This window comes from Channa argus, chromosome 13 (assembly GCF_033026475.1).
Source record: "Channa argus isolate prfri chromosome 13, Channa argus male v1.0, whole genome shotgun sequence".
Classification (NCBI taxonomy): Eukaryota; Metazoa; Chordata; class Actinopteri; order Anabantiformes; family Channidae; genus Channa; species Channa argus.
In genome coordinates this window covers 19,072,343-19,100,010 of record NC_090209.1, presented here as the reverse complement: position 1 = coordinate 19,100,010, position 27,668 = coordinate 19,072,343, and the positions used below count along the sequence as shown (strand labels likewise).

Here is a 27,668-nt window from a genome sequence, read left to right as displayed (position 1 = left end):
AGACAAACCTGAATGGAACAGAAACTCACTCAACACAATCAGCAACACACACTGTCATATTACAGTGGATAGTATTTGTGAAGGCATAAACAAAAACGAGCTGCAGTGAAACAGGTTCAGAAGTCAGGTTAAGCCTCTGACTCTGGAAGATATATAAAAGGCAGAGAAAATAAGAGGTCGGGTGTATCTACGTTGTTTTGTTTATGCTCTTTTTAATAATAGACTGGTTAAATTCATATGCCTTCAATCTCCAGGTCCATTATCTCCCCTCCACCAACTGTCCTCCAGCACTTCAATCAACCCTTCCTTCGTATGAGCCTCCTTACCTTCACATGGTAAAACACCTTGAAACCCCCACCCTCCTCTCTTTTCTCCACCTAAATCCTTTTATAATTCTATACCATTCCTCCCTCCTTCAATCAAATCTGACCTTGTCTTGTTCAAAGGTCAAACAGCTGGATGGTTTGATAATTTTGGTTAGGGGAGGGATGAGGCGAGCAGCAGAGGAGAGGAGATAGGACGAGAGAGAGGAGGGGGAAGAACAATAATGTAGACATGAGTGAGAGAGGGAGCCAAAGCTTTTGCATGGAGGAGGGAGAGGACGGTGAAAGAGGGAGGGAGGACAGAAGGAGTGAGAGATGGTCAAAGGGAAGATTTTGATATAGAGGAGGGTGACTGGATAAAGAAATCCCTGTATCAGCATTCCTTTGCATCTCTTTAGACAGAAGAAGAGAGGGAGGGAGAATGGAAGGTGATAATAGATAGGAAGAATAAGATGAAGGGAGAGATGGAGGAGGGGGAGTGTGACAGAGAGTGTGACAGAGGAATTGGAGGGGGGGGGAATCAGGACAGAGTAAATTAAGAGGATAGAGAACATTTCCCTTTTCCATGGGGAAAATTACACTTTTCTGAAGAACAGGCCCCTGATCAAGGGGTGAGTCCTTCATTTGCATGTTTATGCAAGTAAACAAAATATTTTGCTTCATTAATGCACTTATTTTGCATAAGTTAGGAGCAAATATATGTTACAATTTTCTGAAAAAAAACCAAGGAACTTTGTACAGTTCGTACAAAATAAAACGAAGTGCAGCAGATTGGGAACTTAACGTCATCAGAGTTACATCATCAGTTTGACCATATCTATAAAACTTCACCTTATTTTAAAATGCTAAGAAGAGTAAAGCGAAGATTTTTATCCATCAACATATTCATCTAGCACATTCAGCTAGTACAATTGTTATTTCATTAGTAATACAATTTGAATTAATTTATCATAGGGGATGAAAACCAATATAATTTTCATAATTTTACGATAACTTTTTGTTAATACACTGATGATGAAAGAACATTACGTTATTATAGGGTTATGTCTGCATTCATTTATATGATCCTTATATGACAATGTGTGGAAATGCAAACCTAACCCTAAATCTAATAATAAAAATGCACATTTAATTAGCACAAATGTTCATTTATCATCAGAAGTAACAAACATGGTTGGAGTGTATAAAAAGTTTTAGTAAAATAATGAAAATTATATCAACGCAAAAGTTTGCATCCCTCTTGACACACTAATTAAAAATTAAACTTAAGTTCATTTGTGATAAAATAACATCACAAATCCACATTATTATATATAAATATATAAATCTTATGTTGATAAAAAAAAGAATCTTTTTTTTACTCTTTTTCATAATAGAGAATATAAACATTTGCACCCAACTGTCTGGTATATTTACAAAATAAAAGGGAAGTTTTTGTATTTATAATAATCACAGTGCAAAATATACATCTTGTTAGCAATACGTGAAGCTAACAAGAGTTCTCTATAATTAGCCCAGTAGTGACAGGTAAGAGTATGACTCTGCAGAAAATAATTCTTATAATAATATAATTGACAACAAGTATAATAATACTCCAGTAGCAGTGAAATGGACAGCCTGCAGCAGGTAAATAAATGTCTAGCCAGTACGCTCTGCTTTTTACAGAATATCAATATCAGGCTGGAGGCTGCACCACTACACAATCAATAATTCACAAAGCTTTTTTACCTGTGACTCACCAAAGCCTCCATTGTCTGTGTGTGCTCCTGTCTATGTGGGAAACGCCTTTGTGTCCTGTTTATCTGCTTGACGCTCATTTTGTGTATCATTTTGTAACCTGATATCGCTCTCTAAAGGTCAACTTGCTGTTTTTCTTACATCACATTCATTTTTCTTTTTTTTTTTTTTAGTTCCCCAGTCGTCTTTTGAATTCTCCCGTTTCTACTGTATAAGCAAAAGTGAGACACAGAAGGGTGAGACATTCCTGTGTGGATGAGCGTAAACACAGACACAGTTCCCTGAATCATATCAGCTATGTGAAGAATTCCCTTCTCTGCAGGGCCAGCATGACTCAAAACAACAAACCCAAACACAGCATATGAAGCAGGTTCTCTGTCAGCAAACAGACAGAAAACTCAGGGCCGTCAACAAGCAGGTATGTCAGGTGGAAAATAAATAAGACTTTAACACTCACTGTGCACAGAAGGTAGTAGTACTTTGTATCCACTTTGCAAATTTCCGATAGAAATGCAGCATTTTACTTTAATACTTCTGCTGTCTTGAACAGCTAGGTAATTTTTGGAGAAGAGAACTGTAGCATGGGAGTAATTTGGAGAATTATTTGGGGCATCTAGTGCTCTGTCAGTTAAAATGTCTTTAATTTAGTATCATAGACGATGGCACTGAGTGATTAATACAGCAAATAATAAGTGACTGTGTCAACTACATGTAGTCAACTAAAACTCCTGGGAAGCATTTTTTAGGAAACAACAGAGAATCAAGCTTTAAAATTCACTTATACGCAACATTTACACTTTGTACACTCTTTTGAATTTACTGCAGTGCTGATTCATGCCTATGACTTGCTTCTTCTGATAGGAGTTGATGACACAGTAAATGGTGGAAAAAGCATTATATATTAACAGCAATTTATGAAAATCTATTTTTTATTTTATTTATTTTTCGTCCTTTTGGCTTATCCCATGAGTTCAGGGTCGCCACAGCGCATCATTGTACGCATGTTGATTTGACACAGTTATTACGTCGGATGCCCTTCCTGACGCAACACTCCCCAATTTCTACCGGGCTTGGACCGGCACTGTACAGGTGGGGATAATTTATGGTGATCTATACTATTGTTAAATTATCCAGGAGACTCTGAGGACTGAGATCTAACTCTACATCCTGGGCAAATTAATCCTGTGACAGTCAGGTACAAGTCCCACATCACTCTGAACACAGCCCTAATCTGCTACACATTCCATTTCACACATACTAATAAACAAGAAATGAAACAAGGTAGTTTTCTGTCACCTCTCAACTCATCCAGTTAGCTCAGGCAAGTCAACTGTCATAAAGCTGCACTGGGGGGACACTGAGTGTCCCTCCAAGCCATCTGCCAACAACAAACTGGCGATTGTACCAAGGGACCGCACAGTCCAGCCAGACCAGAGCAGGCAGGCCCAGATCCCCTGCCAGAGGCCCACCCATCTATCCAACCCTGACCCACATCAGGAGCCTGGTTCTGGGCCCAGGCCGTGACCATCAGACCATGAGACCATGAAACACTGGGGAAAAGAAACCACAGGCAAAACCAAGGGAGAGAGCGATGGAAAGATGGGCCTTTATTTCTGCTTTTCAAACAGGCCTGCAGGACACAGCTGAGAGGTCAACCTCGCCTCGCTCAGAGCGAAAGGGTCCAACCTCAATTTCATTTTATTATTTTCCTTCCAAAAACAGCACAATGCCATCTCTATTTTGTTTATTTTCACTTCAGCTGGCCCTAGCATCAAATTTAACACTTGCTTTTCGTTGCGGGCTTTATTGGATACACTTGGTATAACAAAAATGTCCCTGTAGTGGCAGCTGAGTGGCAGAAACACAACACAAAGTCAACACTGGAAGAGAACAGAGACGGGCTCTCCGGACGTTCCCAGGTGTACTGAGCACAGTGAACATTATTTTCTTCAAAGGGCAAAACAGTTTGAGCGGCTAAATAAAGATCTCACAGAACCTCAATTTTCAGCTGAAATTTACAACTCAGGAAAGTTTTATTAAACCGCTCAGAAGTAGATGACTTCTGTGCAGCTCAGCTCAGCTTATTTCATAATGAGACAGAGGTACAAACCTCGAGGTGTTTGCACTTTATTCATTACCAAAGCAATATGTTATCAGCACATTTGGCAAAGCAAAGAATGAACATATTTAGCAGCCAAACTAACAAGTACATTCATCCTGCTCAGTAAGCCAACTAGCCCTACTGGGAGCTCCTTGTCTGCCTCCACACAGCTCGGCCTGGATATTTTGGTCCTTACCTTGTCTAGTTCCTGCTGTAGGACCTGTTTAGCGACCTCCATGTCCTGCAGGCGGACCCTCAGCTCCTCGTTTTCCTGCTCAAGATCACTCCTCTTCTTCTCCACGCTGTCCAACTGGCTGTGGAGCCGGATAGAAACGTCCTTCGCCACCTGAGAGGGTAAAGAGGGAGGGATGGAGGAAGAGGACTTAGCAGACTGAATCTTAAGGTGGTGCATCGATTAGATTTGTTAACTTTTTGTTTTGTGCACTTTTTAGTCCAATAAATGTCAGGTTTGATCATTTAAAAAGTTGCGGCTTAAAGTAAAGCAAAACTTCAGTCTGTAACACCTTTGCTCACATTGGACATCAAACTGACAGTTGCTGAAATTAACTTTAGGCTGTCCGGGTGCAACCACAGCCTTCTTCTGTGTGAGCAAAGGCACAAATAAACAAATAAGCAACTAAAAAGAATTTATTAACTCTATGTGCATGACTCATATTTTTCCCTCAAATTATTTAGAGTGGGGTTAAAGTAACTCCTGCACATTTTAATTCCCCAGTGCTGACTACAATAACCTTTAAACTGTCATCATGGGTTTATGCTCAGGAGAGTTTGTTTAATCAGTCGGTTCAGGTAAAAGATAGACTCTTGGCTCTATCATTGGGAAGCATCAGAAATGTTCCAGGAACGCTGCCAGTGCAAACAGGACCAGTTAAAAGCCAGTTATTGTAGTGGAGTCTCTGAAGTGCATAATGCAACTTTGTGAAAGTCTGAGTGTTTCTCCCAAAGTACATTTATTCATGAAAAAGTTTCTAATGTCAAAGAGTCAAAACCAATAAAAATAAACAACAATAAAAGCAGCAATAAACCTGGCATCTGTGGCTGATCGGTGTATATTAAAATATTATTCAAGGGTTCCTTCACCATCAGAAGTAATACATATGGTCAAAGAGTGTATAAAGGAAAGGCTGTAGTAAAATAATGATATCAGAGCCAAAGCTTTCATCTTCCTTAGTTAATTAATTAAAAAACTACCTTTAATTGATAAATAAACATGTGTACGGTACTATTTGAAGGTGCGTTAAATATTATTTTGATGAAAAAAGTTATTTGTTTTACTTGTTTTGTCAGTTCAAACTATGGGGATGCAAACATTTGCCACCAACTGCAGACGGTCACTTAAAGCTTTTTTCCATGTTGGTAACTCTATGGAATAATAATATTCTCAAGTGCACAATGTTTGTTGTCGACATTGATCAGAATCTTCTGTTTCTCATTATGGGCTTTAGACAAGCAGTGGATATCTCAGATGACGTCTTTGCTCCAGAAATAAAGCTTTAAAACTCCTAGAAAATGGGCTGCAATAAAAATAGCATTAAACCTAATTTTCACAACCATAGTGGTGACAGTCTGTGAATCATCCTGCAATATGCAGTATTTATATGTTACTTGCTGTCTGGTAATGGGGTTTTTACAGTTTACAGTAATGGTGCAATTACAGTAAGACATCATTTGATTAGGGGCCAGGCAGCTGCTGACGATGAAGTTTTCTGTGAAACATTTTGATAATAGTGCAGAACTGCATGCAATGATGATTATTAATCATAATTAATCTGCTAGCACGTTTGTGAACAAATTCCTTGTGTGAGTTTTGAAATGTCAGAAAACATCTATATTTCTTTTTCAAAAAAAAAAAAAAAAAAATTAAATCACACCCAAGCCATCCTCTATGTCTTTTTTTGCTTAGTCAGCAATTTGTAAGTCTGCACTTATATAGCTCGTTTCTACCTATTGGCACTCAAAGCACTTTACACTGCTTCTTATTAACCCATTCGCACTGAACAGGGATCAAACCAACAACTGCGGGATCGGTGGACGATCGTTCTACCTTCCTGCTCAGCAGCCGCCCAGAAAACTGTAGTCATGTGGAAGCCCCCCATTTTTTCTTGAGGAAGTAGTTTCTTCTTGCAGTTTGGTAAAGGTGTTGTATTTTTTATTTGTAATGTGTAAAATATAATTCAATAAAATTCAAAGAGTTCATTTGCTTTAATAAAAATCCATTTTAACATCAAACAGAGTGTGGGAACTAAATATGAGGATTTTTATTATAAGAGGTCGTATTGGATGTGATTAAATGAAACATTAATGAGTTCCAATCAGAATCTCAGTAAATGGATTTATACACTTTTAGTGTTGAATCAATCACTGAGTACCTCGTGTACTTCGACCCTATTAACCTCAATAGTAATTTAATCTAGAGGGAGAAGGTTTTCATTTCTGATGATTTAAGTGTGTGTGAGTGTGTATGTGTGTGTGTGTGTGTGTGTGTGTGTTTGTGCGCGTCTGCTTGATTCAATTTTGTGCAATATGTGCTCATCAGCAGAATGTCCCCTGTTTGTATTTGTGAATATGAATATGTTTGTATGTGTGTATGTGTGAAAGACTTTGAACTGATGCCAATGTGCAGCTGAGTCCCACAATGCCCTTCTGTACTGCCCACTCTCACTCTATCAATGGCTCCCTGAGCACCAATTCATGCTTTAATGTTGTGTGTGTGTGTTTCTTCTTCTCTCTGCAAAGCTCCTGCACCTCCTCCTTCTATGACGCAGATTTTCTCTTGTAATAACTTTCTGCCATTCTTTAGAACAACAACAACAAACTGCAACAGATATCTAAACAATAAAAACTTGCTCTTACTTATTGCTCTTGGATGCCAGCTTCAGCATCAAATCAGAAAAATGCTTGTTAGAATTTTTGAGGAAATTATGACCGCCCCTAATATGCTGATGGGACTTGGGGTGATAGAGCCAAAGCGTCCCGATCTACCAGGGCATGGACAGAGATGTAGGGACCTGATTCATTAAGTCTCGTAAATTTTGAGGTGGAGCTGCCAAGTATCAGACCACTCAGTCGCGAGTTCGTGATTTGTTTCACCAGGAGCACCTCTGAGCCCGACATCTGCCCATTACTTCTACACCCAACATGTTGTTCATACTCCAGACCAAGACATGCACCTTTCAACATAATGAACATTACTTATTTCACATCGGTCAATAGCCTTAGCCATTTTTTCCCCTATCTGTTCATTTCTTTAAATAAATATATGCCTGTAGAAAACATTTCCACAAATTCTATGTTGAGGAATACAACATGGGAGATACAGATATGTTAGGATATGTCTCATTACTCACTGTTTAGAGTCAACACAACAGACACCAGCCTCAGTACATTTATCCCATTTAAAGTTGCACAACCTGCATACACGGTGTGAGTTTATCAGGTTTATTTAATTTTAGGAACGTCTGCACACATGGTGGCAAAACCACAACAACACAACAAAACAACTTTGACTGTGGCCACTAAACTAAAGTCACCTCACAGCCTGTGGGGATTAATTATATGAGTCATAGATTTCATTCACAAGAAATCAAAGGGAAGCAACTCACAGTGTTTGATTGGCAGGTGATATCTGGGAGGTGTGACACACAAACCAATCACCGAGTAGTAAATAAATATCTGAATAAATACAGTTTGCTTTAGTTTTCTCTCTCTTTCATGAATTACAGACACTACACTTAACCATCAGTGTTTCTGTACTAAAACACACAAAGCTGTTAATTTGTGTTGGCTAACAGCTCGTGGAGTTTTGTGTGTATTGAACTGGACAAAATCAGTGATCGATTAATGTTGTGTGCTTACGTTTGCTGTGTCAATACAAGAACAGCTTTTAATGGGATGTTTTCACCCCTGCAGGGCTTCTGTTTCTCCTCTGTCTGCTTCTTCTCAGTCTCCTCTGTTCAGTTTTATCCAGTCCCTCGCCAGCTTTTGACTCCTTATAAATACTGCCTTGTTGTTCTATGTTACAGAATCTATTGCTATTGAAGCTGCGGTTTTACCCAGCAACAGAGCTATAGTATAGAATGCAATTAGCATTCAGTTAGCGTGCTGCCGAGCTGGGTGAGAGAAAACGAGTACACACACAGACACACACACACACACATGCCACAGGGCAAACTGAAATAACATTTCAATATTGGCAGTTAGGATCTTTTCCTACAAAGTGTGTGGTTGTGTGTTTGATTGCAATCAACAACTAAACTCTTGTTTCTCCTGTTATCCAGCCTCCCTACACACACATGCACGCACAGTGCGGTAATAGCTACATTTAAAACCTCTGATAAAATCTACCGTGGGGAAGTTGTTAGTTCGATGACCGTTAGGGAAACACAAGAGCTGTGTGTCTGTGTTTGTGTGTGCGTATGTATTTATCTTTGTAAGCATTTAATTGACCTTCAGTTCATATAAAGCTTAGTACTAGACACACACACAAACAAACGCGTATCTTGAAAATGAGAATCAAATGCTGAATTACAAAGAGAAGATTTATACTGAGGGGGAGAATTATACTGTAACACTAGTTAAAAAGTTTTTCATTCTGTTTATCTGCTACACACTCGAGACACTAACTTTGCCTGCTACTGTAGGTATTAAGTGATCATCAGTTTCATAACTGTGCTTGAAGGTTGTTGCTCATGAGAAGTGAAAAAAAATAGACCTAACGTATACTGAAAAAAAAGCACTTTGTGGGCCTGAGTAGGACATTGCTCAGTGCTGATTGGGGGTAGAAGGCAGCATCAAACAAAGTCAGTCTTTCCTAAAATTAATTTACTACACCACTGTGGTTTTACCCACTTTAAAAATCAAGTTGTTTGTACTTTTAAAATGTAATTTGTGGCTGAAAGGATTTTTGACCGACTTTGCTGTGGTACAATTTTTCAACATTTTGTTGTTGGAACCACAATTGTATTTAAGGATTCTCTTTTATTGTAGTGTTGTAGCTGCAGTGGTCTATTCCTGCTGCTGTGAAATAACAATGTAACAGTTTATACTAAAGAAAAATCTGACAGAAACACTTTTCAATTTGGAATTTTATTAGCTTTAGCACTCTGCAGTGGTCCAGTCTGTTGTTTATCAAATTACACGTCAGCATCGCTCCGTGTTTGGGAATGATGAGTCCAGGGAAACGGCAAAGCATCTGGGGCCTTATATGCCTCAGCCAGGTGACTGCATAGTTAATTTTAATGAACTATGAATTGTGCTTACAGCGGGCCTCTCTTGGGAATTATCGATGGCCGACTGTTCGGCTGAGCCTCCCAGTTTATGAGAGCATGGCACCTTTCTGTCATGAAATATTCAAAGTCTCAAAGGCATATTTTACAAATAAAAAACCCAACACTAACCTCTGTCAGTAGTGAAAAAAGTACTCAAATCTTTTAGAAAAGATTATTACACACTTTATTACATTTTGCATGTTGACAACAACTTGTTAACTAACTTATTTTCCCCTTTTCAAACGTAACATCCTGCATTGTTAGATATCAGTGGATCTTCAGCCCCTGGGAAATGCAGGTATCTGATTAGCATGTCACAGGGAGACAGTGGTGGAGGAGACCTTTTGATTAGCTACAGTAGCTTGATTACACAACTTGTTACTGTATATGAAATAATGAATGACAGCTTGGAAGACTCACCCATTCCCGGCTCTCTGACAATCTAAACATAAAGCAATCAGTCTTCGTGTATTTACTTGTCATCGCTGTCGTGCAGATCTACACTGAGTTTCCCGCAAAAGCTTTGTATTGCATCAGTTTATTGCTGCTGTTTTTGTGTGAGTGCTTTTATCATTTCACAACCACAAATCATTTTATAGCCCAGTCGTCTAACCACAATACAAAACACAATGTGCCAACCACAGAAAACGATTCATGGGATTTCTAAATGACTAATAGCTATGGTTGCTCTCATATGATTTGTTCTCTCCAGATTTAAATAATATACACGTGTTTCATTGTGGTCTTCAGAACGGTAGAACCTCTGTAATGATTAGTTTTGATTATTTTGACCTTTGTTGACATTTTTTCAACATCCTGGCCTCTCAACCGTTTAAAAGCCGTTACATAACAAGTAACCTAATTTATGTCTATAAATAAAACCACCGTGTGAACATGAGAGAGCGCCACTGGCATGAAAGCTGTCCTAGTACAGGCTGTGATGTATCTTAGGTCAGAGTGAAAGAGAGAGGGAGGGAAAGAGGGTGGTGGAATTTAATGGATTCTCACAGTTCTTCATTCGTTGTGTGATGTGACCTCATGCAGCTGTAGCTCTGTTGATAAGTGTGTCGTCCCTCCAAACCCTCCCAAATTTCTACCGGGCTTGGACCGGCACTGCACAGCTGGGGATGGGATAGTTGTTCTTGATAGGGGCAACTTCGATTCTGAAAATAATCTTTTCACTTAATCGTTAATAAAATGTCAGAAAACATGACCAAAAATGGCTCCCAAGTGAAGGGGGAGGGGGGCAACATTATACTGTTGTACTATACTAATACTTTAAGCTTGAGCATAGTTTCCATTTTTCAATAGAATATAGTAATCACAGCAGACATTTCCAGTGGTCAATTTCTCCACACTCTGAAAAAAGTGTGCACGGTGCTCTGATAACATTAAGTATCCTCACTTTACCTGGTGGTGCCATCATGTGTCTGACCTTACTTTTCATGATTATAAATGCAGAGGTTCAATTTAGTTACTTCTGGACAAAATAACTGCCACAACAATTTGGTTAATGTTAAGTCAGAAATCACGATTTGTGTTTTTGTACAATTTTTTTTCATGCTGAGGCTAATTAGGCCTATAATAGTAGAGACAAAAAAATCAGTGAATGCTGTACTTCCTACAGTGTGCATGGCACATGGTGTAAGGGTGGAGTGAGGGGGAGTATGGCTTTGTAACAATAAGCGTGAGAAAGATACAGGAGGAGGAGGAAAATTTTCCAGGGGTTCATCATATAACAGCTAACTTCCATCTAATTTTCTCTCCCTCTCCCTCTCGCTCGCTGTCTCTCAAAAAATGCACACCGTACAAAAATATGGAGATGTGGCTGAAAGCTGGAGGTGTTCAGATAAATGTATCAAAGGTCTGCTGCTTCCCAGCTCTGATCTAATAGCTATGTGTTTGCTCTAATGCTTCCATCTTTGTGAGGACCAGTTTGAGTTCTAGTCCTTAATTTAATAAAACAGCCAACAGTTACCACTAAAAGTTTGGTGAGTGTTCCTGTGGAAGCTCAGTATCCTTGATAAATGATGTTTGGACCTGTCACCGAGCCCCACAGTGGGTACTGGGCCATAGTGTCATAAATCTGCAGGGCCCCATGAGAGGCAAAACCATTCTGTCTAATTCCTAAAAACTTGGCCCAAGCAAAGAGTAAATACGCAGTGCCACATTGTTTCTGCCACAGCCCAGTCAGTAGTCCAGCTTGATATGTATCCCTGCGTATTTAGTTCATCTAGCTCTACCAGTAGTTACCACTTAGAGGTGAAAACAACCTCTTTCTGACCTAGTGCACTCCTTGAACTCCTGTGTTCTGTTGTATTGACATATCTGCATTGTACTTGCTCCAGTTCAGTGTGTGGTACCATTGGCTTATTAGCCAACTTCAGAGAGACAGCCAGGCCCACTCCGTAGACCAATCTCACTCTTCTACATAAATTATGGCCCTTGACCTGTCACTCAATAAGATGGTGTCAAAATAAATTTGGGTGCAAAGGAGTGAGTGCAGGTAAGTTTTCAGAGTCAGTGAGTTATTGAGCTGTTAATTAAGTTGAGCTTTAGTTATAAGGATTGACATATAGATTAAGGCTAAAGTTAGAGGCTAGGGAATTATCCTATGCCTCACAAGTAAAGTAATACAAGTGTGTGTGTGTGTGTGTGTGTGTGTGTGTGTCTGTGTGTGTGTGTGTGTGTGTCTGTGTGTGCACATGTGTTTGCATGTGTGGGAACAAGAGATGAAGGATGAAGCTTTGTTGTGTGATCAAGTCCAGAATATGCACACACACACAAACACGGACACACAAAGACACACACTAAAATGCAGTAGCAACAGCTGATTGTATTATAGACCTATGTGATACTCAAAGGAAGGCGGCCAGTGAAAAAAACTGAACTAAGAGCTATTTCATATCATTAGAATTATTGTATTGTATGTATATTAACCTTATCGATGGCACAGAATATACACAAGTGCCATATGTAGCATAAAAATTACATATGTAACGGTAAAATTGTGCTGGTTTACAACAGCTCATGCAGTGGTCAATGGTCTCCTTATTTGGGCAACCAGCAACCAGAATGAAGATTCCCGAGTTCCACTCAGTTTCAGTTCTGTACTAAGCTATACTCTCTCTGGAGTGAAGGCACAGGGATCTGTTTTCCCATCTACAGCGAAGAAAAAAGAGTATTGGTTCTTAGGTTTGTTAACTGAATTTACAATTAGGTGTATTAACTCACAAGTCATGCAATTATATTTTTTGTGTTAAGATTTTGGAACATCTTCCCTTCAAAATATGAAAACATAAAAAAAGCATTTGGTTTGTGATGCATACCGCACTGGCAACTCAAATCAAAGAAAACTTTATGCCTTTCGAGGAAAGAAGTATTGGATTCTATGTGTGGACCATGAAACCTGACTTTCAATGCATTTTATAAAAAGTGTTTCTTTCTACATGGCTTCTAACATTTCTTTGTAGCACTCCTGCATCTTCTAACTATTTTACTTTTCCAGTATTACACAGTGAACAGACTTGCGTGACATTATACAGTGTCTAGTAGTTACATACAGTCCACACAGAAGAGTACAGCTGTGGTGACATGAGAAATAAAACAACCATTTCCTCTATGCGTAAGTGTGTGTCCAGATGTCTGTAGCCTGTGGGAACTAGAGTAGTGTGTGAGTAGGTCAGGAAATTATGTCAGAAAATCTCATTGAGATTCTGACTGTTGTAGCCTTGCTGAACCTAACAATCGTACACACAACACTCACTTTTATGTCACGTGCACAAGCAAACACCCATGATATACATAAGGAGGTGTTTTGGGGCAAACACACTATCTTTGTTACCCTGATTAGTCCCTGTGCTTTCCTCAAAGGAGTGCGAGAGTTCGTATGAATAATAACACAAACAGAACAAAAATTTTGAATTATGAAAAATAAGTTGAATCAAAGTGTATGTGTGTGTTCACGTTCACTGATTTGTGTGTGCATTTGCAGTTGAGTGACTCATCAAATCATGGCCTTTAAGCATCAACACTTGTTAAGCCAACTGCTCTTTGTAAAGCGGCTCAGTGTAGAAAAACTCAACAAGTCAAGGTCAAGTTGAAGCAACAAGTAATTTCTGAACTGTGCTCATGGAAACTGGAACTTATTTATTGTAAAGTATGGAAACATATGCGATCACTGTAGAAATTTAGCAACTCAGCAAATGACTTGTTGTGGACAGATGGATGGTTTAGTTTTTCTTTAATCACTTAATAGCCAAGTTGGAGAATCTCCCAAAAACCTGACGTACTATTTTTATTTTATAGCTTTTCAGGAATCCAAAGTGATTACAGCTGCTACACTAAATACTTGAGTCTAAGGACATTCAGACTGTTCAATTGTACATAAATGCTTCTTTTTTTTTTTTATTTACTGCTTTTAAAGTGACTTTCCAGTAGAAATGTTTTTGTGTTGAGTCACAGAGGAAGGAGTGAGTGTCTAATGATAAAGCTACCAGAATAAGCAAAAGGAGTGACTGTGAGAAGCTGTCAATGGAGAAGCTTAGAAGCTTAAATCATGCACACACACGCACGCGCGCACACACACGCACACGGTGTAACTCGACCTGGCATCTGAGTCTTTGGCCCTCCCTGAAAGAAGACACAATAAGCCATGTGTTGAGACAAAGAAGTCAGTTTTGTCTCCTGGCAGTGGGTTGTGACCCCTTTTCGTTAATGCAACTTACAGATGCAGGTGTGACACACTATTTTCTCCTCTTCTCTGTTTTCTCGATCACCTCTTTCATCAAATCAACTCTATTTAATTAAATCCTTCCCTGTTTCTCCTCATTTGTTTTTTTTTTTCCCCCTTTATAATGTTTGTGTCTCTCTTGTTTCGTTGTTTTCCTACCAGCTTCATCCTCCCACACTGATTGGCTGATTTGAATTTTCAAACAGTAACCAATCCCTCTTGTCTTCACACACATGCACACACATTCAGACACAGGATGTAGGCTCATGCTTTTCCCTCCCTCCTTCCATCCTTGCTTCTCTGCCTTTCAAAACAGCCAGATGGTGAGACAGCAGCTAGGAGACAGACAGCAACAGCAGTCGGAAAGCCCTAGGAAAGTGACATCACTTTGCTGAATATAAAGGCTTTATTGTGTCCTCCATCACATGGAAAAATCAGAGAACACTGTGAGTTTGAAAGCGTTTCCACAGTCCAGAGTCAGCATGACGAAAAGCACACTGAGAAGATTCACACTTACATCTACATTTGTGTATAACTGGACTTTAACAGGAGTAAAATGATGTTACTTTGAGGACATGCTTGTCTGTATAGTGTGACAGAGTGTGTGTGTCTTGAGTGTTTAGGTTTGTAGGGTTGTGTAGGGGGCAAACTTTAGTTCAAAACCAGTGAGTGTCCTCATAACCTCTTAGAGACAAATAAATTTTAACATGCACAATATCCACTGAGATTGCTAAAGTGGAGTACAGTGTTTCTAAGTCAGTGTGACAGTCTGTGACTATATATCTCAAATAGGGAATTTCCTTAAACAAATTAGAGGAAGCCCGTCCTCATCATGGTCTTGTGACTTCAACAGTATGAACAAAGTGGGTCACAACAGCTGTCTTAATATATAGAAAAATCATATAAAAGCACAGCAAAACAAACCGCAGCATGTACAATACAAACACTGAGCTTTACTCCAACACTCAAAAACTTACTTTGACGTCTTGCTCCAGCGTTCGAATAAGTTCTCCGTCCACCTGCCCTGTTTGAGCCACGCGAAGAGAGCGCCGCTCCGCCTTCCTCAGACGATACTGCAGGATGCGGCAAGTCTTATTTGCCTGAGAAACAGAAGAAGTGCAGGTAGATGACATTACTTGTCGTCTGTCTTAGCCATGTTTGTTACTTCAGTTTATTGCGCCTTTAGAGAAAATACTATGCACTACACACAAAAAACACTTGGTGAGATTCCATCCAAATGCAGTGTACATTTTAAACCAATTCAAGAAATCTGTTTCCGTTAAGTAGGAGTTGGTTCCTCGAGATAAACAGTTGCTATTTAACATTTCCTCATCTCAGATCTGATATTTATGTCTGTTGCCATTTTTCCATCATTGTAGTGGAGCCGAGGCTTCAATGGATACTAAAATCCCGAACTACATGTATGACGACATTGTTTCCATTGCACTTTGCATCTATTGTTAAACCAACTTTTTCCACATCAGCCAAACATAAAAACTTGCTTTGCAAATATGTGAGATTTTCTCTGTTTTTTTTAGGGTTTTAAACAAAGATTTCTATAAAAGCAATTCAACCAAAAACTCAATTTAAAAAAGATGGCGCTCTGATTAGCCACATTATCTGCTTACACACGTACCTGCTCCAGCTGTTGCCGTAACTCCTGCAACTGGTAGACATCTTCTTCCATATACATGTCCCTCATCTCCAGCATCTCAGATCTCAACTCCTCCATCTCATCCTGGAGACAGTAAAGCAGAGAGACAGTGTGTAAGTACAACAGTCATATTTACACATAATATTGGGTCAGGTTCTTCTCCAGCATCAACCTGTAAAGAGAGAGGAGAGAGAGAGAGCTGTGCAGAGGTTTTATGTGTACATATGTGGGTCATAAAGGGAATCCTTAAGTGTTTAATTCTTTATGGCTCATAGCATCTTTGTCATAAATTCAAGATAATCATCACCACCATGATTAAAACATCATTTTTATTAACCTTATTATAATAAGAATCCATCTACATCAGTCACCGCTTGCTGTCATTAACCACCTCATCTTAATCATCATCAGGACAACAGTAAAATGAGCTATAACATAATATTGTCCCAAGTCAGACAAAAGTGGTGAATCTACTACATGTTGTAAGTACTGCACTGACCTAGGAGAAAGTTAGATAGATATAAAGACAGGTGCTGACTAAGAAAGATAACAGGATTCTGTATTGATCCCCTTTTCCTTTCCCACACAGGAGTTTGTACAAAATTTAAAAGGTCAGCGTCAGACTATTAAATGACCTTAGAGGAAACTAGTAGTCCCTGCATGGAAATGCAGTATTTAAACCAGCAAAGGAAAGGAAATTCTAGCACTCCAAAATATTTAAACAAATGTGGTATAAGCCATTACTAACACCAATTAGCCAACAGCTTTTTAGATAATTCTCTAGAAGTGAATCAATAATTTGAGCCTGACAGCACCAATTGCATCATTTGTCTGAATCATATTAAAGATTTAATCTGTGTGTGTACACCCATACTTATGGGTGTACACATTGCTGTTCTTCCAAGACTGTCGACCCTGTGCTAAAATTTAAGTGTGTGAGTGAGATGTGAGCATAATAAAAGGGATACAAGAGGCTGCACCAGTAATAGTAGTGCTGTCATAATGTACTACAGTGAAGAATGTGGGTCAGGTTCTGAAAAGCTCTTACTATAGCAACAATGAGCTCTGGGGGTGAGAGAGTGTGTGTGTGTGTGTGTGTGTGTGTGTGTGTGTGTGTGTGTGTGTGTGTGTGTGTGTGTGTGTGTGTGTGTGTGTGTGTGTGTGTGTGTGTGTGTGTGTGTATGTGTGTGTGCGCAGAATATGAAAGCAAGACAGAGAACAACAGTGAGTAGGGTGTGCCGTGTCTCCTCCACCTAAAATTTAAATGTCTTGTAGTGTAAACATAAAATAATTAAGGGAAGGTGTGTGAGTTTAGCATGCAGGAAACTCTATGTGTGTGGTTGTTTTTGTTACATGGTCAGAGCTAAAAGAAAGTGATTAATATAATGGAAAGAGAACAAATGAAAGACCAAAGAAAACAGAGCATGACAAATGTAGGTGGAGAGGAAGAGAAAGCAAAGCAGCAGAAAAGCCAGAGAATGTGAAGACACAAAATTGCAAGTTAATGTGGCAGAGACAGAAAGAGAGAGACGTGGTCCACTGACCTGCTTTTCACAGCTAAGTAAAGAAGAGTGGGAATTGTGGTTTCCATCATGTGAGCCAGTCAGGAGATGTTAGATTTATGTGAGACGGATGGGCCAATGATAGAAATCAGTCCTCACTACCCGCTGTAGGCTAGTGTGTGAATTACCGCACTGTGCCAAATTTAGGCTAAATTTCCTGGAGCAAATTATCTAGAGTAAATTCTTATAATAGCATGAATGTGGGATTGCATTACGTACAGTAGCTGTGGCTGTGTCTTTGCCCTCAAGGAATAAAAGCACTAAGTACAGAGTATTCTTGCTAAAGTTTGAGTTGAAGCAAACAAACGCTAAATGCTTCACAGCAACCTGAGCATTTTTACTCTAGTTTTAACTCTGAATATTATAAAAAAAAAAAAAATATATATATATATATATATATATATATATATATATATATATATCATCTTAGCTTAAAATAGTCCTGAAATAGAAATAGTTTTTACTTGATAAAGTCAGGAATAGAAAGTGTATTACAAATACTCTATAATATTAATTGATAGTAGTATGTTGACTGCAGATGCTCGACTGTTAGATAGAATAATAGTCACAAGACATACATTGCAAACAGCTATGTCCAGAAAAACCAGTCTTTGTTTTTTGTCATCATTAGCAGCTGTAATATCAGATCTCCAGTAAAACACTACATGTCTTTTATCATAACTTCAGCATGTTTATCCAAATGATGATTTAATTCATTGTTGATCTCTCTGCTGTGTGAAAGCTGCTTAAACAAGGTGTGTGGCTGCCAACAGTCAAACTGTCACTTAAAGATACAGTCGCTATAAAAAGGAATCTTCCCTCTTGGAAGTTTTTTTTTTAAATACTGAATTATAATTTAATTTGGCTCTTTTTTTTAAACAAAACTTGAAAATTCCAGTTTTTGTCAAAGTGAGAACAGATCTCTAAAACCTAATAAAAAAAAATTTAAATGAAAAAAAGTCCTTGCGTAATGTAACTAGTAGAAAGTGGCATCCAAAGTCACGCAATTAGTTAAATGGAGATCAACACGAAGTCAAGAGCCTCAAATCAACTCCGAGAAAAGCAGAAGTCATGAACTGGACACAAGAACATTTCCTACTAATTAAATCTCTCTCAGACTACAGTTAAATGCATCCTTAAGGAGTCACATATGGCACATGTGTAAATCTGAGCATGTCATCCTAAATGGTGCCTAGTGGCTCAATGGGTAGAGCATCAGGCTGGGATGCAGAAGTCTCTCAGATCAAAGCCCAGAAAACACGCCAGGCATGTCCTTGACCAAGACAGTGATTGCCCACTGCTTCCGCAGGTGCATTGGTTAAATGCAGAGGACACATTTTAGATACATGTATGTGTAACATGTATGATGACAATAAAGCTGCTTCTTCTTAAAAAAAACTGAATGGCCATTTAAAAAGGAGACTAGTGAGGAAAGCCGACAAGACACGTATGAGGCCTCAGGAGTAAAAAGCTCAAACAGCTAGTATTCTGCCCAGGAAGATTCACCGGTAATGGTTTGTTATGATCTTCCAATGACTAAGCAGGTGTTCATCACACATGCAACAACAGGCACAACCAGACTCACTTCGATGCCATGGGACTTAAGAGAGCTCCAATACATTTTTGTACTGTAGCTCTGATGCTTGCTGCTCTATACTTTCAGCAGTGGACCACCACATCAAACAAACAAAAAACAAGAAGGGAATCCTTTAGTTATCTATTCCTACAAAAGAGATAAATTATAAGTGTTGTTAATATCTAAAAGGGTCAGTTCTTGCTAACAAGAAACGTCAAACATCAATACTTTTCATTTTTAGAGGGACCCCAAATGGCTGTTGGAATTTACAGCCCAAAGTAATGTCATTAAATGTATTCCGTGATCCGACCAACAGACCAGAGTGGTCCTTCTGTTTGAGCACTGTTGATCAATGACCCTCGCCAATCAATCTGTGACAATTATTGGCTCGTCTTGTCACTGTCAGGTACTGCTTAGAGACATAGCATGCTGGTGTAATTTATCTTTCTCCTAATCAATCACTCTCAAGACAGGAGGGATATGCCGGACTGGTGGATCCATGTTACATTTTACATCCTGAGGCTCCTGTGGGAGCTGAGAGATGCCTTTACAATCCCACCGAGAGTCCAGGTATTTGTGATGATGCAGTGATAGTCTGGTTATGGTTTTGGGTTTCAGTTTGACAGAACAACAGATGTTCAGTGCTCATGTTGCCAACCATTGGAATTTTTCATTTCACGTAAAAGCAAAAGTCGTCAACAAGCAAATAATTTCAGCATCCATGTTTATGTGATTATTTCACTCTATCTTAGACTCTGAAATAGGATATAGACAAACAGAGGATATTAACATTTAAGCAACAATAATAAAATACTATTGTAAATTGGCAGCACGGCAGAAGGGCAGATTTTATTGCACGCTTCTCACCTCAGACTGGCATATTATAGGGTGTTAAATGTACATTCCTATGGCTTCCATCTGTTGACAGAATTTCATATTTGTCTACCTCATGTCATATGAAGCATGTCATTCTGTTTCTACATGGTTGCATGTTTTCCCCATGTGCTAAGGCTGCAGACTTCATTCATAACATCATCCTTGTACTGAGGAGCCTTGAATAGCTGACCTAGAGAGTCAACTGGTCAATAAACCAAAACATCATATTTTATATAGATATGCTTTATGTATGAAAACAAATGTATAAATAACTTGATTAAAACACTTGCACAAGCACATGCAGGAGCTCCAGCAGTGAACTTACTTTGAGGTAATCATTCTCAGATCTCAGCTCTTCTATTTCTCTGACGAACTCCTCATGCATTCCGTCGATAAACTCCTCTGTGAGGTCTGAGAAAGCCAGAGATGTGCTGGCTGGCATCCTGCTGTCAAATGACGTGACTGAGCGCTCCTCGCCGGGGGATATGCTCCCTTCCCCGGTCTCCACACCCAGGGACAGCCGGTCCTTGTCTTCCTTCTCCGAGGAGGAGCAGGTGGCCTTGGTGGCGGCTTGTTGGCACGCTCTATCCGCGGACGCACCATCCCTGAGCGGCTTGTCTCCATCCGGCCCACCGCCGCGGCTGCTTCTCGACTCGGTGTCGCTGCTCACAGCGTCCGTGGAGAACTTGTTTTCCTCAGAGGCGCAGTCCGATAACTCGGAGCTGCTGTCGGTCGGGGAGAGCTTCCCAGGGGCGCAGCCAGAGTCCTTGGATAAATCCTCGGATCCTGTGCTGGCGTCCGACACTTTCCTTCGCCCTCCGGTGCTTTTGGTCGTCTTGGTCGCCGAGGTCTTGGACAACGCGGCGGCGGAGAAGGAGGATTTACCCGCCGGCTTGCCACCCCCGCTCTTGTCCGATTTCCCGTCCTTTCCAGCAATGTTTCCCACAGGGCTGCGTCTGGAAATGCGGCTACCAATATGGATGGCTCCCGGCTTGACGCTCAGGGTCGGGGTCCCAATTCCTCCACGGATCTTAGTGAATGACCAGCCGGGTACATCTTTCGGTCTGGCCGGGGAAGGAGCCCGGTTTATCTTCTTTTTCTGAGTGGACAGCACCGCAGTGAGCTCCGCAGGCTCAGGCCGGGGATTTTGCTGCTGCTGCCTGGGCACCGCGTGCTGCGTCTGCCCGCTGTCCGAGCCCTCCGTCCCGCCTCCGTTTTCCATCTTCTGTCGGAGATGGAGTCTCCGTTCCTTGGGCGAGGCGAAGAAGAGGTGAGTCGGAGAGTTATTGACATCAACCTCCTTTGTTTTTGTCATTCATTCCGTTTAGACTGGAACAAGAGAAGCAGAATGAGACCTTCTCACCAAGCAGAAGGCAGAAGTTGGAGTGTGGGTAAACAACTGCAGAGCCACACAAAAGGAGGGGATCCGGACTCCAGCCACAATGAGAGAGAGCTCCTGTAGCGCAACAAGGCGAGGAAGCAGGAAGCGGAATCCAAAAACTGCAAAAAAGGGCCTAGTATAATCCGATTTTTCACTCTCTAGGTGCGTGTATGTCTGGGAAATACGTAAACAGTTCCTCTTTGTTCTCATGTGTCCTCCTCCCCTGTCTTCAGGATCTCTGTCTCGATGACATTAACGAGCCGGTTCCTGCTCAGAGGAGTTGTGGGTGAGGACAGAGAGGCGGTGTGGTGTGGTGTGCTACGGGCTCCCTCTCTCCGCCCAGATAACGGGATGCAGCTGTGGAGGAGAGAGAGCGAACCTAGTTTCTGCAGCTCTCTGTCGCCGCCACAAGACGTGGGAAGGACAGTAAGTTCAGGCAAAAGGGAAGAAAAAGTGTCTGGGTGCCCCCAATGTTAAAGGAAAGCGGTGGTGATTTGCATGCAATGCACCCTGTAATAATGAAAAGCGACCACTCCTCTAAAATAGCATAACACTAATTGTGCTAATGGACCCCTCTCCCTTTCTCTGTACAACTATCATCATTAATTATTTATCATCACGTTTATATACGTTTTGTACATTGGAACAGGATTTATGCCTTCATTTCACCTGCAACCCACACCATTAGACGCATTTGACTAAAAGGTCTGGACTTGAATTTGTATTTTTAAAAGTTTTGTCTTGCATTCATTAATGGGCAGTGTGAATGACATTATCTAATTATTTACATACAGAAGTTAGCTAACATGATCCGCAGATGTACACACAATAGACAAGAGTAGAAATGTATTACTTTTATTAACTTTGTTAATAAAAGCTTTAAAAAAGTCTTTATGGTTAAAAAAGTGTATAATTGGGAGCGATTAAACACATAAGTAAGAAACAATGCAATTTCCCAGTAATCGTGAGCCAAGATAAAGGTCAATACAGTAGAAACTCTACACTGTGGTTTTCTACTAAAGCATTGCATCCTGATCCACAGTAAAATAAAAATGCAGAAATATCTAAAATAAAAATCTTACTTCATTTGCAGAAGCTTGAAACTATATTGCTACAACAGCATCAAGTGTGGTCTTTAAACAGCCAAACTGACCATGCAAATAGAAATGTGTTGAATAAAACAAAATTCATCACTGCCTGCTAAATGTGATTTTAATATGGTATGTCAAGATGATTACATGTCATTTTCTATCAAATATACAACTTTAGTCAACATAAGCGTGCCTATACAGTCATTGGCAATATGATTAATTTATGTCCATGTGCGCACAGCAACTCATGTTTCATCATTCTCTCAGAGTAAGAGAGTGATCAGATGTCAGCCAGAGAAAGAAGAAAACCAGTGACTTCTCAGACAACACATTATCTGATGCCGCAATTAAAACCGGTCTCCTACACTCTACTACACACTGAGATCTTTATATGTCCTTGAAAATATGACATGACATTTTCAGAGGGCAGTTCTCAACAACCTGAGAGTCTGCACTCAAAAAAAAAAAAAAAAATCATGATTGGAACGCTTATAACAAAAGTCAAGTCAGAGATGCTAAATATTTCTGTGTGCTTCACATTATGTCACATATGCTGAAGCGTTAGCATAGACTGTGAAAAAACAGACGGATGTTGACAGATGGTTTTGGTGTGAACACATTCATCACATCCTATTTAAAAATCTGTAAATGTTTTTCTATATTTATATTTACTAATATGTCTACTTGTTTGTCATTTTCCATTGTTTTACTGTCTTGCACCTCCTGCTGTCTTTTGTCTGTAGTTCCTTCCATATCCTTAAACCCCCACAGCCCCACCCACACATTACTGAATATTACCATCTCACTGGGGAATCATATATGCTTGATTTATCTTGTGCATTAAGCACAGTAGTAACACAATCCTGCCATTTCCTTTTATCTGGGTTTGGCACCGGTGCCGAGGTGGCCCTTGGTGGCTGGGCGGGGGCGATTCGGGTGGGGTGGGGTTTAAGTGCATGGCCTTTTGCATCCCGACCCAATGCTCTCCCACTGATACACCAGGCCCCTTTAGTATACAAGATCATATTCTCATAAAAATTCAATGTGTTTCATAACAAGAGCCTGTTGCCATGTAACTCAATGAAGCCCAAGGATGCCTTGAGCTAAGTGTAAATGATGACATGCTGACAGCAACAGTAATAACATGCTGATGTTTCTTAAGTAAACCCCAATGTCAGTTTCACAGTCGCAGGAAAAAGACATATTGCAACGAACAGTATCTAACTCAACTTTTATGGGCATTTCATCAACATTCCCCAACAAGCCAGACTCCCTTGTGAAGCAACAGGCACCTTAGGTATCACACATCACCTCATCAGGCTGTATCAAAATGTTATGGAACTGCATTATCCTCAGATTAAAGTATCATCGTAGAACCAATGCGAGATGTCAATTCAGGCTGCGATGGCAGATTCACACTGATTTATGAGCAGAAACTGTAGAGCAGCAAGCACAGAATGGGAGAAGTTCGAATAGATTTTTACCTTTGAATCATCTGTATTAGTGATTGGCCATTCAACATGTGATGATCTAGAGGGATTGTAAAACATCATCGTCATTGCTGTGGCAATAGTGTGAGTAATATTGGACAATACAGTAAAACAGATTATGCTGCCATTTTGCTCCTTAACTACAATAAGCAGTCATGTATCACTGCCAGGTTTTACTGTTTAATTAGAAGCTGAGAGATCACATTGGCCCGTTTAAGGAGTGACTTTTTTCTGACACATTCAATCAGAATCCAGGCTGTTTAAAGTATTTGCCTTTCTGTATGTTGTAACTCTGAACTCAGATTACGTTAGGTTTCCACTGAACACATGAATTGCAGTTTGAAGTGGTAGACTGACTCTTTGATGAACAAGTCATAACAAGGTGGTAACTGGCCCCCATTGAATAGTTAGGCAGAAACAAAAGTGCTACTAAAACAACATCCATGTTAACTTATTATTATAGTAACTCAGTTTTCATGGAAACATTGTATTTATGGCCAATGTATTTCAGATAAAATATTGTGCCCACTGCCATTGGACCAATTTTCAACAGTTCAATCAACAGTTTTTTAAATTTCTACTCTGTATACTTGTATCTCTTTGCTCTGTAGTTTGTGACTGTCATCTGCTGCTCTCAGCATCCTTGGTCTGCACAGGGCTTTCACTGTTAGAAACCAGACATGCAACCAGTCAGGAGGAAAGAATGTTGGCCAGTTACCTGGCAGCGGTAATATAATGTTTAGGCTCAGTATTTACTCCTACTTTTATATATCGTTAAGACAATTTATGAATCTATAACAAATTCAGTCACCTACACAGGTTTGTATCAAAGACAATTTTAAGGAATGAGGAAAGAGGTGAGTGAGAATGAGGGAATGAATATCCCACATCACCCCCGTATCAGCTGGAGGGAGCATACCGATTGGACCAACCAGCAAAAACTCATTAACAACAAGCGTATTAATTGTCTGAGGAAAAAAAACACCCCAATGTGCCCATAATTGTTGTTTAGTCTGGATAATACAGTGTATGATTTTCAGTCTGCTTTGCAGAGAAAAAGAAATGACACTAATAGAAACTTGCTGTCCTTGCAAGTTATTTTCAGTCCAGTAATTGGAAAGCAGGCAGTGTGTGTTGGTTATGAAGACAAGCTGCATCAGCAGTACTACTACTGCTATATTCTGCCTTCTGACATGAGGAGACATTCCCTCACACTGTATCTGCTCTCTTTTTAGTTCCTTGGTGCTACTTGATTTGAGTCAGTAACTGGAAAATGAATCTGAAGGCTTTTAAATGAGAATTAAACATAACCTGCCAACCCAGTTTTGCAGTTCACATTTAATCAAAAGAAAGAAAAAAGTATGCCAAGCAACATTTCTCTAGCAAAATGTAATAGTGTGATGGTTGCTTATATCTCCCATCTCTTTTCTTAGGAAATTATTTCATTTTTGTTAGCACTTTTCTTTATAGCTCAGTAATAATAGGGTAACAGTGGGGTAATGTTTGTTTATTTATTTTAGGTTTTCTTCCTATCCACAATGACAGATTAGATGTCCATTATGGTACCACAGTTCAGTGCCACATTGTAAAGGTATAGTGGTGAGTTGAGTGTGTAGTTTATCTTCTACCTCCATCTAGTGGTGAGCAGTGAAACTTTAAGTATGGGACAAATCACACTTAAACTGCCAATCTAGAATGAGGAATAAGAACAAAACCACGCTAAAACATTTGTATAAGGATTAATGCATTCGGTTTAAAAACGTTCAGAGACAATTAAGACTAGCGAAAAAGGAAATAAACAATTAAAATTATGGTGTCAACTTTGATGATGAGTTGCAGAAAATCTATTTAAATAGCTGGATTTATTTAGTCTCTTGTAATTATTTTTGATTAATTTCATGTTCAGTAGAGAAGGCTTTATGTTTGCTTTGTTGATCTTTTAAGCCTTAAAGGGTGTGAGCAAGTGCCATTTACATTATTAACTCACTATGCTCTGTGTGTGGGTGTGCCTTTAATGGTAATCAAAGGGCCTTTGTTTGACCTGCATGGTGCAAAATATTTGTAAAGGACAACACCACACATTCCTAAACTACATGTTTATGTATTGCTTGAACTGGTATGAGTATATGTACTGTATTTACCATACACAGCTGTGTGTTCTGTGTGAGTGCATTTTTATTTATTTATTTTTTTTTAAACAAGCAGTGCTCTGTGTCCTATTGTAAGCATGAATGGAGACCATTTTCCCCTCTGCTTCACTGTTCTGTCAGTCCTCTACACCTCTCCTGCTCTCTCATCCTATCCTCTGTTCATTTCATTCCCTCTCATCACACCATCATAGTTGTTATATAATGGTGGAACAATGCACTGAATGTCTTTCTAATGCTGACTAAAACCACAGCAAATCATTAGTGAAGATTATACTTGTCAGGATTGGTGTATATGGGTAGACCCATATGCCAACACAGAGAGAGAGTATAATTTGTTAACACAAGGAAGAAGTAGTAACTTCACACAATCATTGGTAGGAAGAGAACCAATACAGAGGAGATGCACTTAACCCAAGACACAGAAAATGGACATAATTGCACGTATTAGAATAAGGCAATTTAACAACAGCTGAGCTGGTGAACTAAATAGGCACACATATAATATCTAGGGGAGTAAAGTCAGGGTAGTGGACAAGGTAACTGGGCATGAGCTGACTGGACTGGTGACACTAAACGACCTCGACAAGACGACACACAGACAAACTGGGTTTAGAAATTTTAAATAAACTGAACAAGGATACTCACAAGGAGAAAAAGAACAAGACCAGAGAGTAGAGAAGCTTAATAATCAAAACCTAAATACAAATACATAAAATGGGAAATTAATGTGAACTGAATCTAGCAAAACAAGATGACCTGAGTAACAAAAACACACAAACCAAGAACTAAAGAATACAAAAATGGGGTATTAAAGCAAATAAAATGGCAAGCACTAGGTACCAGAGAGAGAGCTAAATTTAAAAAAAGTGCATACACACTAACCAAAACACAGAAGAGTAAACGAATAATTACAGTGTGTGTAGAACAGAGCAAAAAAGGGAACACAATAAACCAAACCTCAGGCCAAATATTAACAGGCAAACTGAGTCCAAAAAAACAAGAGTCCTGGTGAACCAGAGGGCTGGTTGTTCCATTAGGGAAACAACGATGAGAATCTGGCATGGAACTGTGGGGTGAGCGGGGTCTAAGCAGGCCGGGGAACAGGTGACAACAATCAGGATTAATGAGGTGAGTAAAGTGACTGAAATGACTATAGGCAGGAGGTGGTACTGAGGGACTACAAAATAAAAGCCGGGAAACAGGAAGCAGGGCTAAGGAAAACAGGGGGAGAGAGGAAATGAGAGTGAGAGTCAGAGAGGGAGAGTCAGAGACAGAGAGTCAGAGACAGAGAGAGCAAAGTGTAGAGATTGATGGGAAGAGAAAAAGAGGCAGAGAAGGAAAGTGCAGTTATAAGAGTTGACAGAGGGTAGGGTGTGCAAGCTGGTAGGCAGGTGCAGGGAAGGCCAAAAGGTGAAGGTCAGCACAATGTGTTTTCAGGTCCATCACATTACTATTCTGTGTGTAAACATTTAAATTGTTACATTTTAGAAAGAGAAAAGTTAGCTCAATAAGTTTTATTTTAAAATGCTGTCTACATTTGTAGAACTACACTGTTACAATGCTTCATTGAAATTATCACTCAAACTGTGTGACTGTCACATTTGTAAAGCATTTGTATTTTTCTTATCTTTTTTTTAATATAATTTTTGGTTCTATGTAGACCAATATCAAAAATAACAAATAAGATGACTCCCACCGTTTAACTAC

General features: G+C 39.7%; 1 protein-coding gene across 3 annotated transcripts in view; it reads right to left on the bottom strand.

Annotated features, from left to right (window-relative positions):
- Positions 1-21,651, bottom strand: part of mtcl2 (microtubule crosslinking factor 2) — an 82,427-nt gene extending 60,776 nt beyond the window's left edge. For all 3 annotated transcript variants that reach the window (XM_067526939.1, XM_067526941.1, XM_067526940.1), the window contains exons 1-4: positions 20,175-21,651; positions 15,818-15,919; positions 15,159-15,281; positions 4,358-4,507 (exon numbers count right to left, since the gene is read on the bottom strand). In XM_067526939.1, the coding sequence (XP_067383040.1) occupies positions 4,358-4,507; positions 15,159-15,281; positions 15,818-15,919; positions 20,175-21,164 (1,365 nt within the window). In that variant the 5' untranslated portion in view covers positions 21,165-21,651. The remainder of the gene's footprint in view (positions 1-4,357; positions 4,508-15,158; positions 15,282-15,817; positions 15,920-20,174) is intronic.
- Positions 21,652-27,668: the final 6,017 nt, after the last annotated feature.